Below are 20,242 nucleotides of genomic sequence, written 5' to 3'. Positions count from 1 at the left end.
TGAGGAACAATTGGATTGATTTGAATTTTGTAGGTAAATTTATTGTCATCATGAAGATTTATTGTGATTCAAATTAATCCTACTTTCTAGAGAATAGGATTAATAAGTCCAAGCCTTGAGATTGACTAAAAAGTTCATCATTATTAGTCCACTTAGGGGGATATCAATTTGTTAATTACTAATTATTCACTCAATATATCAAAATTTTAAGGTCTTTAGTCTAGAATCCATATATATGCTAACGTGGTGATTCAACTTGCTTCCTAATAAGTACAAGATAGAATGCAAGTTGTGCTCTTTTCTCAATAGTCTTCTTAATTTTCATTTGAGGAGCTCAAATCTCCATACATTTTAAATTAAATAACATTATTTTTTTTCTATTTAAATTGCATTATTTATCTGCCCAATTGTTGGAACTAGAAATTTAGAACAACCTAACATTAACATTTAGCCTTTCCAAACAAGTTGGGATTTAAAACATTAAAACTAATCTTATTTTTTAATTATGAAAGCATTATTGCCAGGTTAACAGATGTTATATTAAACTCTTACTTAAAAACTATATAAATATATAATGGAACTCCTAGATTTGGACTTTTAACGCACTGGTGCATTTTCTCTGAAAACATTTCTTCATTCCATGCCATTCATGGTATATTGAACTTACCCATATAATATCTCATTAAATGAAGGGGAAAAAAAAAAAAAAAAAAGACTAAACACAACATTTTCTTTTATTTACAAAAGTTGATTTGATCTGTTGTCATTTCGGTGGGTTAAGAATTTTGTAATTGACACTCCTGATATTTTTAACAAAGATGTCCATTGTTCAAATCTCTCTACCCGACTATCAAATTATTTAAAATAAAAAAGAAATTATTGTGATTGGTGATTGTGACAATAATAAATCCACGTGAAAATGATTTTGCTTTCATTACAATAAAAATTTGTTTAACAGTAGTTTATTTGCGATAACTTATTTGTATAGTGTTTATCAAAATACATAGTTTTTGGTAATGTTTACTACAAACGCGTGACAAAAAAATTTAATAATGAAATTATTATTATTATTATTTTTTAAAAAAGGTTTTTATAATTAAACATGTCAGTCATTTTTGGTCTTACTCATAAAATATAAAATATAGACAAGTGTTACCTTTATAATATTTTCACAACAAATTTTATATGATAAGTTGTTACTAATTTTAATTTGAACTCACCGTTAATATTGAAACTAATTTTTTGCCCATTAATAACCGTACGCGACAACCTACTATTTAAAATTTATAATGAAAATATTACAAACATTGTATTTCTCTAAATCACATCAAAGTATTCTCTAAAATCGTACCAAAGTATATGAAAAGGTAGCATCGTTAACATTAAAACCAAGAGAGCTGGTCCGCTATTTAGGTTTTTCGTACCAAATGCCAGCTATCACAACGTGGCAATATTGCATTGACTTTCTGAGGACGAACCCAACTTTCTATTAAATAAAATAAAAACAATCAAACTTGGTGCATAGCACGTAGGTCTTAAAAATAAAAATAAAAACAAAAACAATCAAACTTGGTGCATAGCACGTAGGTCTTAACCACAAAAAAAAAAAGTAATGTGATCTGTCAAACTACCCGGCCATTTTTGACAAAGGGTGTCAAATGAGTGGGTTTGGGTAAATATAATTAGGTTAGATATATAAAATTCATTTACCTATTTTACCAATTTTAACTCATTTACCCATAAACCCCATTTTACCCATGAAATAATATCATGAAATAATACAAAAAATGTTATTACCACTAAAATATTACTTGAACCAGTCTCTCACAAAAAAAAAATTTACTTGAACCCTTTCAAAATAGTATTTTAACAAGTTGTCTTATAGAATAATTCTTTTCTTTGTTTAGACGGCTTAGGCTATGGAACAAATATTGAAGGAATATGTACATAAAAATTTCAAATTTAAAAACTTATTTTTAGGAGGGAATGTGTATTTGAAATAAACAAAATCTAAAAATAGTTTTTTGGAGAATATATCTGGTCTGATTGTGAATTAGCTTAATGAACAACAAATTTAACAAAATTAAAACAATTAAAATCAATTGTTATGTTCCTAATGGACCAATTTTTATGACATGCATACCATCCCTTTAAAAATTCAAATTGGATACCCACGATAGGTTGAACTTTCAAAAAAATAGATAAAACTCCGAAGTCTAAAATGCCTTTTTTTTTTTTTATGGATTATGTTAATGGATATCATTAGGACAATTATTAATAAATTTTATCAGGAAAGTTTTAATACTAGTTTTATGAGAAATACAAAAAACTATCATAAAAATTTATTACTTTATCATTTTTCTATAAAATGTTTCTAAAAGTAGTTTATAAACCAATGCCCTTAGGGCATTCATTAATATTTTTATTTTTTAAATTATTATTTGCTATATGAAGTTATCAATCCCATATATTAGATCGACCATTTGCCATTAGACATTTAGACTACAATATCTTTGACATTAATGAAATCATTACTTTTTTATTTATTTCTTTTGATCCTTCATTCATTTTATCTATTAAACCATAGGAAGCATCAAACCAATTTGATGGACAAGTTGAATACCCATGGTCTCTCTCTCTCTCTCTCTCCATTAGCATTCTTACTATTGCATATTTTCTAAATAGGATTTTTTTTTTAAAATCATTTTTTAATTGATATGGAAGAATTTAAACTTTAGATATCCTTGTTAAAAATATCAAAATGTGCCAAATAGACTCTTGGCAATATTTTAATTATTTTTCTTGAAAACAAAAAATAGATTTCTACCTACTTTTTATGCACAGTATTCGTGACATATCACATTCTATAAGTTTCTTGTAATTATAGATTTTGAAAACTTAAAACGATTGAGAAGTGAGGACCAATGATGGGTTCCATCCAAGTTTAGAAAATATTTAGAGTAATAACTGCAGTTCCTCATCAAAATGTTTATAGAGTATTTAATTCATGGGAAAAACTTAGTTATAATTTCTTAGATGCAGTATATTAGATTGATTTAAACATATAGTTGCATTAACCAATAAAACATATCCCATAAAAAAAAACCAATAAAACATAAACAATTTTTTTTTTTTAAAGAATTACATTAAATGAAGTTATGTGTTTAAATTTATTTAGAGAACTTTTTTTCCATAATTGAATTTAATATAGTGTAACTAAGAAATTATTCCTAAGTTTTGCCCACTTCATTAGTCGATAAAACCTTGTGGATTTGAATTTCATTTTTTTTTTTAAAACTCAATGTACTACTATACCTTTTTTTATTTTTTTAGAGAGTTTCAACTCATGGGTTATCATCAGACTAAGACACCAATTAGTTTTTGGTATACTTCAAATCTCTTATTCAACCATTAGAAACTTTACCAGTTGAGCTAATTGAAACCCATTTAAAGAACTATACCTTTGTGTGTTTTTGTGTGTGTGTGTGTGTGTTTTTTTTTTTTTTTGAGAATATACCTAAATTGCCATTAAATCATAATACAGGAGGTTTTAGATATTATTTTACTGCAGCGAGGAAAAGTTAACAACTAATTTTTCTGATTTTTTTTTATTTATATTTTTCATAAAAATGGTATCAAAGCATTTTTAAATAGTCAATTAACAGACACCCTCAAAGCACTCGTTAACCAAACCCTTATTTTATATAGATACACAAAATCAATGTACTAAAAGCTGATAATGGATCAAAGCATTGCCATTAATTAATATTAAGCGAGACGTGGATGCTATGTCCACTATATTTTCACAATAAATTATAGGTGGTTAGTTGTTATTGGTTTAAATTTGAATCTAACACAAAGACTACTTTTTGCCCCAACAACAGCAACTAGTAACAACCTGCCACTTAAGATTTGTTGTAAAAATATTGTAAAAATGTTGTAGAAATATCATTTCTCTTAGTAAAATAGAGATTGGTAATTGAAAACTCTAGCTGTAATTTAAATTTAATGTTAAATTCTAAAGTAAAATTACCAAAAAAAAAAAAAAACAAATAAATAAAGTTGTCGGCAGTAGCAGCACTGTGCTTACTATATATATACTATTATATAGAATGGAATGTTCTATGCCTAATTGCTTCATTCACATTATTTAATATATAAAAACATTATTAATGTGCTAATGGCATCTAAGTATTTTTGGATTAAACAAAAAAGTGTTGACCTTGGCGTTGTCAAATCAAAATTAGGAGGAGAATATCTTTGAACTTTGAGGACGTTTTATTAAAACTTTTGTTTGAAGACTACCTTCAAATCATCCCATTAAAAAAATAAAAACAATGAATATCTCATCAATGACTTTTTATTTCATTAATCTTTGAACCATATTTTATTCTGGCCAATCAACTTGATGATATTTCAATTTATACGAGTAAATAATGTTTTGGAGTTTGGGCAGTTTGTTAATATTATTTAAATAACAGTTTTCAGTATTTAAACAAAATTATATATGTTTTTATACACTTTTCATCTATATATATTTTCAAAAAATACAAACATTACTAAAAATCTCTTACCAAACAGTCGAGAAGGATTTGGATTAATATGCGAAGAATACAAAACTTATCAAGTATATTTAGATATTCTATTCAGTAAATTTTTTTCTCTCCTTCATGTTAACGTGACATTGACACGATAAAGTCAAATTATTTGTGTAATTAAGTTTAAAAAAGTAGTCTGAACACACCTCAAAGAAATGCGTGCCCTTTGTATTTTCAAACTTCCTTTGTTTTTTAAAATATTTCTTTTGAGGTGTGTTCAGACTTCAAGCTTAGCTTATGAGTTTTAACATTATAGCCATTTGATAACTGTGGTTAAACAACAAAAACTGTAGTTTAAACATCACAACACATATTTTTATATGTTTTTTACTCACACATATTTAATTATTTTCACAAAACTTAAACGACGTTATTAGAAATCTTTTACCGGACCCTATATATATCCATATACCTATGGAACCATGATTGGAATTATTCATAAAATCTTGGTTGTTTTTTTGGTTGTGACTTATAAGGACTATTTGATTTAAGTCCATCAAAATTTCTGTTGTGACTTAATATATTTAAGTGGGGTATTTATACCTAAGGGTTTTGTAGTTGAATTAACATCTCCCTATATACAAAGTACTTAGGGTATAAGAGAGAAAATGTTTAAACTATGAAATTAATTATCATCATTGATCTAGCACATTTAATACTTTTTCCTCTCCAAACGGTTTCAAGTAGGTTTCCACTGGTCCAATATTTTTGAGGCTTTTGTTAGAAATGCAAAAAAAGTGTACAACCATTTTTTTTTAAAAATCAATTATTATCATAAAATTTATAGTCTTGAGGGATGAGGCTGTTTTATAAAGCGGAGGGGCCTTTTTGTAGTGGAGACCTTAGGTGTAGGCCTAAGCTGGCCGTGTGAGACCATCAAAATTGTGATATATGTAAGGAATCTTTTGATCAAAATCATAGTCGTGCTTCTTTTTTCTTCTTTTTTTTGTTGAGAATTGTGATCTATAACATTATTCTTTAATTGAAATCGCATGATTCTAAAAGAAAAAAAAAAAAAACTGAAATCACATGTGTTCATAGGTCATTACCTAACTTCTAAATATGGAAGAAGGCCCCAAAATAGATTCATACTAAGTGATGCTAGATTAGGAAAAAAAAAGTCTTATATCTCCAATAAATTTTAGATATGATATTTAGTATCCAAACGGATATTGATGAATGCGTCCAGTGTCTACATTTTTTTTTTTTTTTTTTTGAGAAGCACTTTTCTGGCTTTTTTATTGGGTTCTGTGCACTATTCATAGGATCCACAAATCTCTTTTTTCAACAAAATTTTCATTAAAAATGGGTTCTAAAGCACTATTTACACAATTAAAATGATTTTCCTACAGTGTTTTCAGTTTTCAGCAAAATTATCGGTATTCAAATACACCTTTATTATGATATTATGATATTGGTTATTTAGATTTATTTTCAAACATATAATTTTTTAAAGAAGTTTTACGAATAGAAAATAATTTACTAATATGTGTGTGTGTATAGATTGGGTTCTTTTCCAAAGGTATGTATTGCATACAAAACTCTATTAATAATACTTGTTACAATAACTTATGTTGATAGAAGTTTGAAAACTAAGATTGGTAATATTCTACTTAAGGTTTGACCATGTCACCATACCAAAAAAAAGAAAAAAAAAAGAAGGTTGACTATGTCACTATAAAGATTAAATAAATTCATATTATCAATTAAAAATAACACGTTAGCAAAACTTGAATACAAAATTTAGGATTTCAGAATGTATGAAAATAGATTTTAAATAAAATTATTTAGATATGAAAAAAGATCTTCTTAGGTTTTAAATCATGTTAATTAATTCCTTTGTCAAAACAAGTATTTATGATTTTATTTTAATTAATTTGGTTATGTATTGAGTTGAATCAAGAAGCATTTTGAAGAAATCAAGTTTCGAAAGACTTGCTCGAGGCACTTTACTCTCACTTGAGCAAACTCAATCTATAAGTTTGCTTAGGTGAGATTGCAATAAAGAGTAAACCAACTTTATCAAATTCTCATTTTAGCCTACTTTTTGCCTATATAAATAAAACTAACCGTTAAGGCATAAATTTTATAGGGGAGAGGCTACCATACTACCTTTGTGAGAGCCTAACTTTCTTAAGCCAAAACTTCAAATTGCCCTCTCCCTTGAGTAGTCTAATTGTGAGTACATTATAAAGTTTATTTTAGAGTTTCTCATTTAGACCATAGATTTGCATACCCTTTACTATTGTGTTCATTCACCATTGGTACACCATCACAAAGAGTTTTTTTTTTTTTTTTTGGATTATCAGATTTCTGGTGGTTGTAGACAAGTTCGTTCATGGAAGTTCTCAAGAGAGTTCTTAAGGCATGGAGGCACTATTCTATCTATATTTATAAAGGTTTTGTAAGTTTAGACTATTAGGGTTTGTTTGGAATCCGCTTATTTAGCTGAAATTGAAAACTTTTTGCTAAAAATACTGTAGATAAAGGTAAAAGTTAGCTAAAATAGTACTGTGAAACTCATGAATAGTACTAAAAAGTGCAGTGAGACTCAAAAATAGTAGCAAAAATAAACTGAATAGTAAAATAAACCGACTTTTTAATTTTTCAAAACACACACTTAGTCTATTATAATTGTTTCTTCTAGTATAAAATTTTATGTGAGAAGATTGCCTCGGAGTGGTCTTTCCTTTTAAAGGTTTATTAAAAAAAATTCACTTTGTCATAAAATCTGTGTTTGTTTTTTTATTTTATTATCTTTATTGCTTTTGGATTGTGATGACATACTTATGGTTGCATTATGCGTTTGATTGTTAACTCTAGAGTCTAGACGTGAGTAACACCTTTTTTTTTTCTGAGTAATTCTTTCATTGAAAAGGAAGAGAAAATGATATTATAGTGCCAAAAAAGAGGGGATTTACTGCCATCTCTATCATGTGGGCCGGGGGAATAAAACAACAATCAGGAATAGATGAAATGGGGACTAATCCCTTATAATTACAAAAAAGGTCCAATATTTGGGGCAACAAAATTTGCTTCTCTTAAGCTATGGACCAAAAAAAAAAAAAACCACCCTATAAATATGTTAAGGATCGATGCTTCTGGCTTCTTTTATTAGATGTTCAAGTTACTTATTTATGAGTTTGGCTTAGCTCTAGTATTTTTTTAATTAGATGATTCCCTTTGTTTTAAATATACAATAATAAAGAGTAGTGAATTTTAATTTTCACATTTTATTTAGTACATGATGTGACAATTTTTTACTAAAAAAGAAAAAAAAATTTCAATTAAAAAAAATATTGAAGATAAATCAAACCCCTTATTTATATATCCCAAATCAGCTGCCTAAATGGCTAACAAGGTTATTGCACTAGCTTTATTTCTAATTAGATCTTGAATCTTCATTACTTTTGTCCAAGCAAAAACTATGTCTTTCCTGTCTTATTGGGGCATCAAAATTTATTTTGACATGTGAGGGAATGGGTGGATCCAATGTTGCTTCTAGTTATTGTCACCACACTCAAATTCCCAAAAAAAAATATGATCAATGAATACCTTTTTTTTTTATTTGGAAAAATATGAGTAAAGGATCAAGTAGTTCCCTTTATTGCTGCTTGACAATTTTGTTTCTGACCATTTATATCATGTCACTTCTGATTGTCGCAAAAGGTGTGAATTTTTTTTTAGCCTAAACTTTTCGGTAACATTCAACCCTTCTAACCTGATTGGGATTTGGGCATGGATATTGAGGCATTGAACCCACAGAATTCTTCTTGTTATAGGATATTTGATGAACTGTTGCTCAAGAATCTCCTCCCCTGCATTACATAATGCACATTCCATTTCATCTATACATTTTCTTTTATTAGTAACAAAACTTGCTCCCATCAAAAAAATTAAAAAAGAAACCTTGTAATCCATTGATTTTTTTTTTTTTTTATTAAGTGTAATCCACTATTTGTTAGTTGGGGGTATTATAAGATTTTTCATGTTTCACTTAAAATTGTTGCTTTATACCTAAAATGTTACAGAGCCAACCCTATGTCACAATTAAATTAAATTAAAACGAGGCTCGTGTGAAACTTACTCCAATATAAAAATTAAGTAGAAAAGAGAAGAAGAAAAATACTAACTTCACCCACTTTTTATTAAAAAAAAATACTAGTGTAATCCATATATGTATGTAGCATATCTCTTCTCTGTAAATTTTATATATATAAAAAAAAAAAACTCCATTCAATTTGCATATATTGACCTCTCTTTTTTGAAGAAGTCTAAATTTTCTTAGAACATGTGCTTTCTTTTTTTATTAGGTCTAGTTTTCCTTGACCCCTTTGATTCTTTGAAGAAGTCAAAAATTCTGAAGAGGCAACAATTGCTACCACATTTGGCTAACCCATTATATATCAGCTGGATTTTTAATAGACTGTGTTCACATAGAAAATGTTAAATATTTAATATTTAATATTTATATAAAAAAAAAAAAAACAGAGCCCACGTAAAAGCAGTCAGAAAATGTTTCAATTGAAGAAGACAAAAAGGGGTCCCATTGAAGCAGAAGAAGACACCCAAATACAGCTATAAAAACCGCGCCTCAACGGTTAACTAAAAGTCGGCCGCCATTAACAGTGACGGCGTTAACTATCTCTTCATCCCCATCAAAACTCCAACCAACCAACCCACCGTCTTTCTCTGTTTTATTACACGGTAGTTTGGTACCATAAAAGATACCATAAATAGTTAAATACCATGGTTTTTTGGTTAAATATACCGTGGTTTTTCTTGCTTTTACTTCGTTAACTATTAAAATAAATAAATATTTAGTGTGTGTTTGAATACCGCTTATTTAACTGAAAATTAAAAATAATAAAAATAATAATAAAAAAATTACTATTTGAGCTTTGGTTAATGTTTATATGACTGATTACACAGTTCATATCCCATAAACAGTGCAATAGACTCTGGTTTAAAAAAAGAAGAAGTTGAAAACGCAAACGCAAGGGACGTAGACGTGCAAACCAAACGAAGCTTTAGTTTAGTTTTATGGTCCGTTTGGATTAAATGAGAGAAAAGAGTAAAGTAGAACTGGTCTAAAATTAATTTATTTTTAGTCAACTTTACCATATTTCCCTCTACTTCCTCTCCTCTTAAATTCAAATGGGCCCTTATAGTTTACGTGGTTAGGATGTGAGTACTTGTATCAGCTACCACTGCATCAATCAAAGTATAGTATGATAGGTAAATTTTGGATATTCAACTTCAAAATTACTCATATCAATTTGTGTAAAATAAAATGTGATCTACAGTAATCATGTAAATATGCATAGCTACTATTCACTTGTAAATTTATTTTTTAATATTCTTTAGTCATATACATAAGAAAAAGATATGATTCAAAAGAGTAATAAAAATTTGATAAAGAAATAATATTTTAATAAAATTTAGTGTAAAATTTAAAATTTGATGTAAGTGTTTTTCAAAAGTGGTTACATAAAATTTAAAAAAAAAAAAAATTCTTATGTTAAACTATGTAGGAATTCTTTCATGAGCTGATGCAAATACTCTTCTCTCTAAATGCAACACCTAGGATGTGTAGGAATCATAAATGATTATTTAGTTTATATTATGATTAGATTAGATATTATAAATCTAAATATATATTAAGTGTAACATAAATGGTGTGATTGAAAACTGTTTATTTGTAGTAGCTTATTCGCATAGTATTAATTAAATAAAGTATTTTTTGGTAACTTTTATGTTAAATGTGTGACAAGAAGCTAAAATTTAACTTATTGTTAAAAGGTTAAAAGTTAGATTATTTGCACTAAAAAAAAAAAAAAAGAGACAAAAGGTTATTACAAAAAAAAAGGAAAAAAAAAGTTAGAGTTTATATTGTTTTTTGTCTCGTATTTAATAAGTAAGCTAGCAAAAAACCTATGGAATACCAAACAGACACTTATAAAATTTTAAATAATATAATAGAGTTTATATTGTTTTATTAGAATTAAAATATGTCATTTCAAGTGAAATAGAGAGGATTATGTTCCACCAAATGCACCTCCCCGCCTCTCTTTTTTCCTTATAAAGTAACTAAACTATTTAAAATGACAAAGGAAAAAAAAAATGACTAAAGTGAACTTTTGCTCTTAAATTTTGGAGTTATTTTAATTTTGATAATTTACATTTCAAAATAGTTACTTTAGCCATTCATGTTTTAATTCATCATATTCGCCTTATTGTCCATTTTCGTTAGTAATTTGACCGTTAATGCTCTTCATGTTTAATTATTTTATTAAATACTATTTCTACAATGTTGTGTAATGCAGAGATTTCATCATTGTAGACAAAAAATAATACTGTTATGGATGATCAAATTACAAATGAAAATAGATAATAGGACCAATATGAAAAATTAATTAAAGATGAAGGGTAAAAATGAAAAACAAAAAAAAAACTAAATCCCTAAAGTGCACTTTGATATGGGGAAAAAAATGGTATATTAGTAAGATACCAAAGTGTGATATTGAGAAGGGGTTTATCACTTGCTCCGCTATATTAACTGCCGCATGCAGTTTTGGTGTTAGCGTGTGAGTGTATTCTCTTATCTCATCCCCCTTTCCCTATATGTGTGTGTGTGTGTGTTTTTTTTTTTTTTTCAAAAAAAAAAATACTCAATGTTGTTGAGTAGTCCCACATCAGTAAGGTGTAATATTGAGAAGAGGTTTATCACTTGCTCCACAACACTAACTGCCGCATGCAGTTTTGGTGTTAGTGTGCGAGTGTATTCTCTTATCTCATCCCCTTTCCCTATATGTGTGTGTGTGTTTTTTTTTTTTTTCAAAAAAAAAAAATACTCAATGTTGTTGAGTAGTCCCACATCAGTAAGGTGTAATATTGAGAAGAGGTTTATCACTTGCTCCACAACACTAACTGCCGCATGCAGTTTTGGTGTTAGCATGTGAGTGTATTCCCTTATCTCATCCCTCTTTCCCTATATATCTGTATGTGTGTGTGTGCGTGTGTTTCTAAAAAAAAAAGATACTCAGTATTGTTAAGTCGTCCCACATCGGTAATGTGTAATATTGAGAAGGGATTTATCACTTGCTCCACGACACTAACTGCCACATGCAGTTTTGGTGTTGGTATGTGACTGTATTTCCTTATTTCATCTCCTTCCTCTATATTTATGTGTGTGTGTTGCTCCACGACACTAACTGCCGCATGCAGTTTTGGTGTTAGTATGTGATTGTATTTCCTTATTTCATCTCCTTCCTCTATATTTATGTGTGTGTGTTTCTCAAAAAAAAAAAGATGGTTAAAATTTTGTAATTCATCTAGCACTTTTTATTGTTTTCAATGAAATAACTAAGTTTCAAATTCGCCCCCTCCATTAAAAAAAAAACACATTAGATTACATTTAAAACCTTTCCAGTTCATTAAAAAAAAATTACAATTAAATCTAGTTCTTTCCTCAACAAGTAAGCATATCTTTGCATTAATTCCTACTCAATAAATAAGATTTATTATGGTTACTTTAAATATTGTTTTTAGAGACCTAAAACTTGAAAATGTGTGCTTGAGTAGTTAAGCCATCTTCTCAATTTACTACCATTAAATGCAAAAAGAAAGTCCAACAACCAAAGGCCAAGGGTGACTCACCCAAAATGGAAAAGAAAAAAAGAAATAGGAACCTAAACTTATAATTGGCATATTCAATTCTGATTTCTTCCGCATCACTCTCAGCATTTCATTGCACTAGTCAACTTTAAATTCCTCTAGATTCAGGACAACCATTTGTAGCAATATATGGAATTAATATAATTTTCTAGAAATTTTTTTTACTTAGAGCCCAAGTATAATCACTATTTAAAAGTTATATTTTTTATAAAAAATACTTAATACTTTAATACACACGAGAAGGAGAAGAATGTTTTAAAGAAATTGATAGTGATATATATTTAAAAAAGCCTAACTTTTGAATATATTGTGTAGATTTTAAATTTCTTTAATTCACACTTATTCTTTGACGTGAGATTAATCCGTTTTTTTTTTTATTTATTTAAAATACTTAAGTATTTTAGTACAGCCCCAACCTTTTGGTGTTGTGTTCATTTGGGTACTCCGCAAATGTTCGGTAATTTATTTAAATTCTAGTATTTATTACTAGAAGATTTTTATCACACATTTAATATCTAAAGATTAATTTATTATTAAAAATATTAAAAGTTAAATTTTAGTAAAAAGATTTGAAATATAAAGCTTTGCCTTTTTTCAAATGATTGGTTCTTAAAATTTCAATGAACACTTTTATTCCTTTTATCTTTTGATTTTTGAAGCTTCAAGTGATTACTATTAGTCTATAAAATTTAATAAACAAGGATGGTTGGTCTCTCATTTTCTCTTAAACACGTTTTTAATTTCAGATGTTTCGAGTGAACATTATTGATTATAGTTTCAAAAATGAGTTCAAATGGCTCATTCCTCGGCTTTTCATTAGTTCTATAGTCTTATGTTTCACCGATAAATATGACTCAAATTTTTTTATAATATTAAAGAAAATAATAGGTACGGAGAGATGAGGTGGAGGGAGAGTCTGAGAGAGACGTTTGAAACTGAGAAGAAAGAGAGAGTTTTAACAGAGTGAAAATCAATAAACAGCCATAAGAAAGAAGAGAATGGTCAAACATGACCGGTGGCGCCGGTCAATGGTTGATAAACCTCTCTACAAAACACAACTCTTTCTCTCTCTCTTTCTCGTTCTCTCTCTCTCTTTCTCTCCTTAAAAGGGTCCTGTGTGAACTTTTAGAAGCCAAAACAAAGAAGAAGAAGAGAAAAGAAAAAAAAATCTACTTTTTGATTGGTTTGTCTGAGTTTTTTGTGGTGGGTTTGAGCCCAAGAGTTGGAATTTCTTGAAGAATTGTGCCTTTTTCCTTTCCAAGTTTGGTGGATAGAGAGCAATGGCAGTAAGTTTATTGGTCTTTTGCTTTTTTAAGCAATTCTATTTTTGTTTTGAATGCATTAGTTTGAGAGAACTCAGGGAAAGAAAAGAAATTTGAAGATTGAGTCTTTTTCCTTAAAGGGTTCTGTGTGAACATCTTGAAGGAAAAAAAAAAAGAAAGAAAAGATTTTTGATTGGTTTGTGTGAGTTTTTTGTGGTGGGTGTTGGATTCTTAAAGATTTTTGCCTTTTCCATTCCAAGTTTGGCGGATAGAGCAATGGCAGTAAAGTTTAGCCTTTTGCTTTTTTTGGGTCATTGTGTTTTTGTTTTGAATGTATTAGTTTCTGCTTGATTGATGAGAGAATTGAGGGGAAGAAAAGAAATTTAAAGTTTGAATCTTTTTGCATTGTGTTCTCTTAGGCATAGACTCCTTAGTTGAATGGAGCTTTTATGTGTTTTCTACAGAGTCTAATAAGTTTTCAAAATTGTAAATTTGTCATCTGTTCTTATCCTCTGTCAAACTAGCCACCCAATAGGCCATATGTAATTCTGTTCTTTGCTTTTTCTTTTTATTTTATTGTTGATATTGTGTGGAAATGGATTTTGTGTGATTGTTTTATTAGATTTTCAAAGGGTAGAATCCTTTGTGTTTGTTCTGTTTTGTTTTGGTTAGCAACGCTGGGACTTGTATAATTTTGTTATTATTGTAGTATTAACAAAATTGGGGATTCTATTGATCTGGGTTTGTTTTGTTTATGGATTTTTGGTTTCAAATTTTTTGGAAAATACGGATCAAGGAAATAATCAATCACTGTTGCTTTCTCAAATCTTTCTTCAATTTAAGCTATAGTTATGTTAATAAAAGGTTAAAAGTTCAAATTCTTTTAGTCTTTCATAAAAAAGAAAAGAAGTATGAACTCTTGCTTGAATGATGAATGTGTGTGGATTAAGCTAAAAATAGAAAAACACATCTTGCAGTTTGGGTGTTTGAGTTTTGCTGTATCGCTTGATGTGCTTGCTTAATTGATTTGTAGGTTTAAGTAAGCAGCTATGCAGTTAAGCAGGCTTATTGATTTATTTGGATTTGTTATATTAATATTATAAGTTGACATGTAACAGTTTTTACTGTTTCGTTCTTGGAAATTGAAGCTCGAGTCATTATGGGATTTGCGTTGCATTTGGTTTACAATGTGGGTCTCCAAATTTGTTTACAATGTGGGATGTTTTTGTTTGAGGTTTTTATAGAATGATCTTATTTCTAAGAGTTATGGTGAAATATAGAAAAAATTTCCTTCTTCCTAATTAGTTGGTCATAGGAAGTTACATACCCTGTACTCTACTATGTTTTCTGCTAACCTGCAGTCTCAACTGTGGTCATTGTCCCATGCTACTGCAGCAAACCACTCCCACTCCCTTTTCATTAGGAACTTCCTTTACTAAAATTGATTGATTTCTTAGCAATGCTATCTGACTTGAGTATCATGGAACTGAAATATGGAATTCTTGCCCTGTGCTCATTCTATATTCACTCCCTTAAAAGGTGAAGGACTCGATTTAGATTTTTATTGGAAATATAGGGTTATAAATGCAAATTTTGGTGAAGATCTGTAACCAATCGGTAAAGCTTGAGAAAGCTTAGTCAATTGCTTTACATAAATTTCTGTAAACAATGGAGAGGACAAAGTGTCCCTCAAAGTGTCAAGATATCTATTTTGTGGCTGAAGTTACTGTATCTGCTAGCCTCCATCTAGAATAACCTCCTAAATTGGACTTGGACTTGACAAAGTGATGCAGCCAAGTATACCATTATATTTTTAGGGAAGTCTCTTCATGCAAAGATTTTGTTCTTCCATAATGGATGCAAAGGTCTATGGCCTTGACACCCTTTCCTATTGTAATCAAGAACCCTTTCAGCTCACCCTTTATTTGTTTTTTCGTTTTGGATGAACCACCCTTTATTTGTTTTTAATTATTCTTTATCTCAGTTAATGGTTTATTTTTAACTAAATGAAAAATTAAGGTACCATTTGTTGGTTATTAACTTCTTGTTGTCCACACATGTAAAAATAAATCACAAAAGAATAGGTTGGAGAGATTGATTCCTTATCTCACCCTTGACACATTGCTTGTGTGTAGGGCACTTGCCAGCATTCCAAGGTCCAGCCTCTAAAAAAGAAGAAATAAAATCACAAAATACTAATGAATTAAAAATTAAAAATTTAATATTGTAATTTTGTATTTCATACAGACTGCAAACGAACCATGTTAATCTAATCTTTTTAAGCCAATTTTAAGCATCATACTGAATGCTTGGGCTATTAATTATTTGATGGATAACTTATTGCTATCTAGTGCCTTGTTCGTTATATAGTTGTTCCTTCTATATTATGATTTAATTTTGAGTAGCATATTCGTTTTACTCTTTTGATACTGTTTAGTTTAAGTTACAAGGTTGGCTGCAAAATCCTCTGAGATATTTGCACATGCAAAGAAATAAAATGATTGGAGCCATCTGGTTTAATTCTGTGCCAATAAAGAGTATGTCTAACATTAAGGTTGAAGAACATCGAGCTTGATACTTGTGAATTGTTTAAAAACTATTTGTCTGATTGGGGTATTTCTTCTTGGCTCAGAGATGATTAAATTTGTTGTCAAGTTTGTTTACTTTACACAACGTAATAGTTATTGAGTTGGTTTGACTTCTCATATAGTCATCTAGCCGGTCTTTTTGCCCTGGTTTAACTAAATGGGCAGTCAAAATATCCAATCATTTGAGTTGGTATGACTTCTCAAACGTGGTGTGTTGAAAGGATCTTGATGCACAACTACAAGAAGTTGAGGTCATAGTGATATAAAGAGTGATGAAGGATAACTTTTTAAGGAAGAAGTGATAACTATGTCTCTTTGTTCATGATCGTTCTTTTTTGTCTGTATGAGATTCTTTTAACATGACACTTTAAAATTTGTAAATACTCTCTTAGTGTGTTGATGGTACGACTTTAGGTAGACATAAAGCACACTGTTTGAAGGTCAATTTGTATTCCTTTGTATCTGTTCCTTTTTGCCCAATTTAAGATGTCACAGATATGTAGAATAATCTTATTTTTTACAATTTTTATTGTTAGGGGCTAGGATCCAGTCATTGTAAGTTGAAGTCATCTAACTATGTTTTTTACATGCGTAAGGACATAAGACATGCATGAAACTTGTCCACAACTATATGGCATAATGCAATTTGGTTTTGTTTGCTCATTATTTTAGCAATGTAATTTGCAGGTCTAATGCATCTTTCAATCTGCCATATGTGCACCCACTGTCCATTAAAGAATAAATGTAGTATTTAATACAGTCCCTTCTCAATGTTGAATGAGGTAATCTAGTGTTTGTTGCTACCTAAGTGGACTGGTTCTCATTTTGTAATTGAGATTTTTTTTTAGATATTAAGTGGTCAACAAGATGGCTCTTTTCTATAAGCAGAACATTATAATGAATCAAATGTCTAATATTGCTTATAAGTGTAGAACTATTGTTATACTGTTTTTGCTAATGTTGTCATAGTGAAATGGTAGGAGCATCATTTCAGAGAGGTTTTTATGTTTGTGTGTATCGAAACTTCAACAACTATTGGGTTTGAGACTTGTCAGACGTTTCTTTCACACAAATTTAAAAAGAAAGAAGAAGATGATAGTTGAAAATGAGCTGCACACCTGAAACATGGTCTGAACACACTCTAAACATTAATTAACCAACTTTACTAATGGTTTTTTTTATTGGATTTTGTTTTATATCTTTTATTTATCATTTTTTTTTAATTTTCAGTATTGAATATTAAATAATTGAAACATAAATTGTAACTTAAGAATTGATTAATATAGAGTTGTGTACATATCACATACCATGATATCATATGTATTAAAAAAAAAAAGACATTTATTTGCTCCTTTATCTCGGCCATTTTATTCCCTAGTTTTTAGGATTTTTCCATGTCTTAGTGTGTTTTTGTTCATGCCCATTTGTGTGCTTTATAACCCAGACATTCAGAGTTAAATACCCATCTGTATGTGTTTTGTTGTTGTCACGACATGATTTATGGTTTTGGCCATGCCCCCTCATTTTGCTTTTTTTTTTGGGGGGGGGGGGGGTGGGGAATTTGTAGATTACGTCTTGCCCCAGTTCCTGGTTTCTTTTGCTTGCTTGGCTGCAATGACTTACCGATCCCTTTCCCCTCTTATAAAATTGGGAGGACAAAGATCAATATCATCCTTTTCTGCCTAATAAATGTGATAATGGTTGATGAAAAGGAATGTGTAGATGGATAAAATAATGGGATTGGCTTATAGATGATGCACTGGTAGATATAACAATCTCTTTTCAATGTGGCAGCAACGTTCACATGTTCCAAAGTTTGGCAATTGGGAAAGTGAAGAGAATGTTCCTTACACAGCCTTTTTTGATAAGGCTCGCAAGGGTCGAACTTCTGGGGGCAAGATGATAAATCCAAATGACCCTCAAGAGAATCCTGATATACTTAATTATAATTCAGCATCAACTCAAGGTCCTACTTCCAGAGGCAGAGCCGAACCAGCAGAACCTATAAGACAGGGAGTAGGAATATCATCACATGAACGGGGCACAAGCAGGGAAGATGGTGACCTCAGGCAATTCACTGAATCTCCAGCCCATAATGACAATTTGGGGACCAGAGCTACCAATGAGTCTGCTTATCAACGCCATGGAGGGCGTGGAGTTGGACCTGGTGAAGCCAATAGAAGACCTTCAAGGCCTAGTACTGGATCTGAGCACAGTATTGAGCGTTCACCACTCCATCGCCAGGCAAGGGCTTCGGCAAGAGATGGTGGGGTCAATTCACCCTCTTGGGAAGGAAAGACTTCATATGATAGCACTCATGGTACTCCTGGAAGATCCCGAATGAAACCAGTGACTCGTGGCGATGAAACAGTGAACATTCTTCCTCTCCTATTATTTACTGCCAAAAGTAGCATAAACTTGAAATGTGTGTTTGAGCAGTTTTTTGTGACTAGCTGAAAGAAAAGAAAGAAAGGAATGATAGATCATGAAGTAGATTTCTAGAGTAGTTTAGTTTCATTTTTCTCAGAAAATAAGTTAAAATGCTTAAACTTAGCTTACCTCTTAAATTATCTTATACTGTTCTTTCTTAATCTAGAGGATAACTTTTTCTTTAAAATTTAAACATTTGATTTGACATGGGAATCGTTATAGTTTTACCATTTGCATTTTGAAACAACCATTAATGTATGGCCTTTTCCCAAATTCTACAGGTACATGATTTCTATTCTGACACAGACTGGAAATTTTAGTTTCATACAATCTTTTTTTTTTTTTACTCTTTCCTAGATATATTCAGTCTTTTGTTAGAACTTATTCCTGACTAGTTGAGTTCTTGTCTGGCAGCCTGAAAAAGGTGCTGCTGTTCCAAAATTTGGTGAGTGGGATGAGAATAACCCTGCATCAGCTGATGGTTTTACTCATATTTTTAACAAAGTGCGTGAGGAGAGGCAGAGTGGGGTAGGAAGGGCACCAGGGCCTAATGAGACACCTTACGCCAACACGCGGAGGCAAGATGCTAAAGATAGTGTTAAGGTTGTTATCACTCATCAACTCCTGCTTTTTGTAAATGGTGTATTTTCTTGTGCATTTTGGTTTTCATGGAGCTGATCTTTTGCTTTTCTATTTTCTTGCTCAATGTTCCAGAGTTGCTGCTTTCCATGGGGCAGAAAGTGATTTGTCTTCGAATTTGTGGATAAATATGAGGTGTGTGGACCTGTAAATACCTTTAAATTGCTCTCTCCAAGCTGAGTTCTTCTTTGCAGCGCAATTACATTTGCTAAGTGCGCTACTTGTATTAATAAACATGTATTTCTGATGGAAAAGCATGCCTTCTTCTTGCTGCTCTCTTTTTTACCCTTAGCTTGTTTAAGGTGTATTATTTATGTTCAGTTTTTCTGTTTTATTTGGATGGGGGGAAAAAACACAGATACAGATTCTTTTATTATATTGCTCATATATTGAAGTGACCATTAAACCTGTTCTTAATTTGATGATCTTTTGTAAAATCTTGTTAACATACTTTAAAACCAATCTCCCATGACCTGCTTTTAAATTGAAGTTTTGCTAAGAATGTCAGTTCTAGTGTTTCCAACTTGACCTATTTATCATGTTACTAGACCGAAAGCAACCCTTATTTTCTCATGCAAATGTCCACAATTTATCATTTTGATGGAATTTTATAGGGATGGCATCAGCTAGTTGGCTTATGGATGGTTTGTTGTAGATAGGGTTTATCTTATTATTTAGTTGCATGTTGGCATTTCTCCAGCCAATTACATTTTTTTTTTTCCAATGTCAGTCCCATGCGAGTGTCACAAACTCGCTGGAGGACGTTGATTTTTGGGCGGCGAAAGGCTGGAAGCGTCTATTTGGGCTAGTTGGGGCGCAGAGCTAAAGTTTAAGTACTAAATTGGCTAAATTAAAAGTATAGAGGGTAAGTGCAACAACTCCAAAGTTCAGATGCTCAAGTGCATTTTGCCCTATAATTTTCTCTAATTTTACCCTGCTTATATATCCCTAGTTACAGTGTTAAACCCATGGCATAATTTGGGTGAACCCTCTCAAAAAAGGGTGATATATATATAAGGGTATGTTCGGTAGGAATGATGGAAAATAA

At 30.4% G+C, this 20,242-nt stretch overlaps 1 protein-coding gene across 3 annotated transcripts; it reads left to right on the top strand.

Annotated features, from left to right (window-relative positions):
* Positions 1 to 13,238: 13,238 nt before the first annotated feature.
* Positions 13,239 to 19,611, top strand: LOC142619651 (RPM1-interacting protein 4). Of its 3 annotated transcripts, XM_075792854.1 has the most exons (5): positions 13,239 to 13,561; positions 16,813 to 16,907; positions 17,920 to 18,495; positions 18,970 to 19,158; positions 19,270 to 19,611. In XM_075792854.1, the coding sequence occupies exons 2-5, from the start codon at positions 16,896 to 16,898 to the stop codon at positions 19,297 to 19,299; spliced, it is 807 nt and encodes a 268-aa protein (XP_075648969.1). In that variant the 5' UTR covers positions 13,239 to 13,561; positions 16,813 to 16,895; the 3' UTR covers positions 19,300 to 19,611. The 3 variants fall into 3 exon arrangements, with proteins under 3 accessions (XP_075648969.1, XP_075648970.1, XP_075648971.1); XM_075792855.1 differs by lacking the exon at positions 16,813 to 16,907 and having other exon boundaries at positions 13,259 to 13,561; XM_075792856.1 differs by lacking the exons at positions 13,239 to 13,561; positions 16,813 to 16,907 and adding an exon at positions 13,712 to 13,819.
* Positions 19,612 to 20,242: the final 631 nt, after the last annotated feature.

Source organism: Castanea sativa, chromosome 12, assembly GCF_040712315.1.
Source record: "Castanea sativa cultivar Marrone di Chiusa Pesio chromosome 12, ASM4071231v1".
In the NCBI taxonomy this organism is placed as follows: Eukaryota; Viridiplantae; Streptophyta; class Magnoliopsida; order Fagales; family Fagaceae; genus Castanea; species Castanea sativa.
This window is presented reverse-complemented; position numbering and strand designations above follow the sequence as displayed.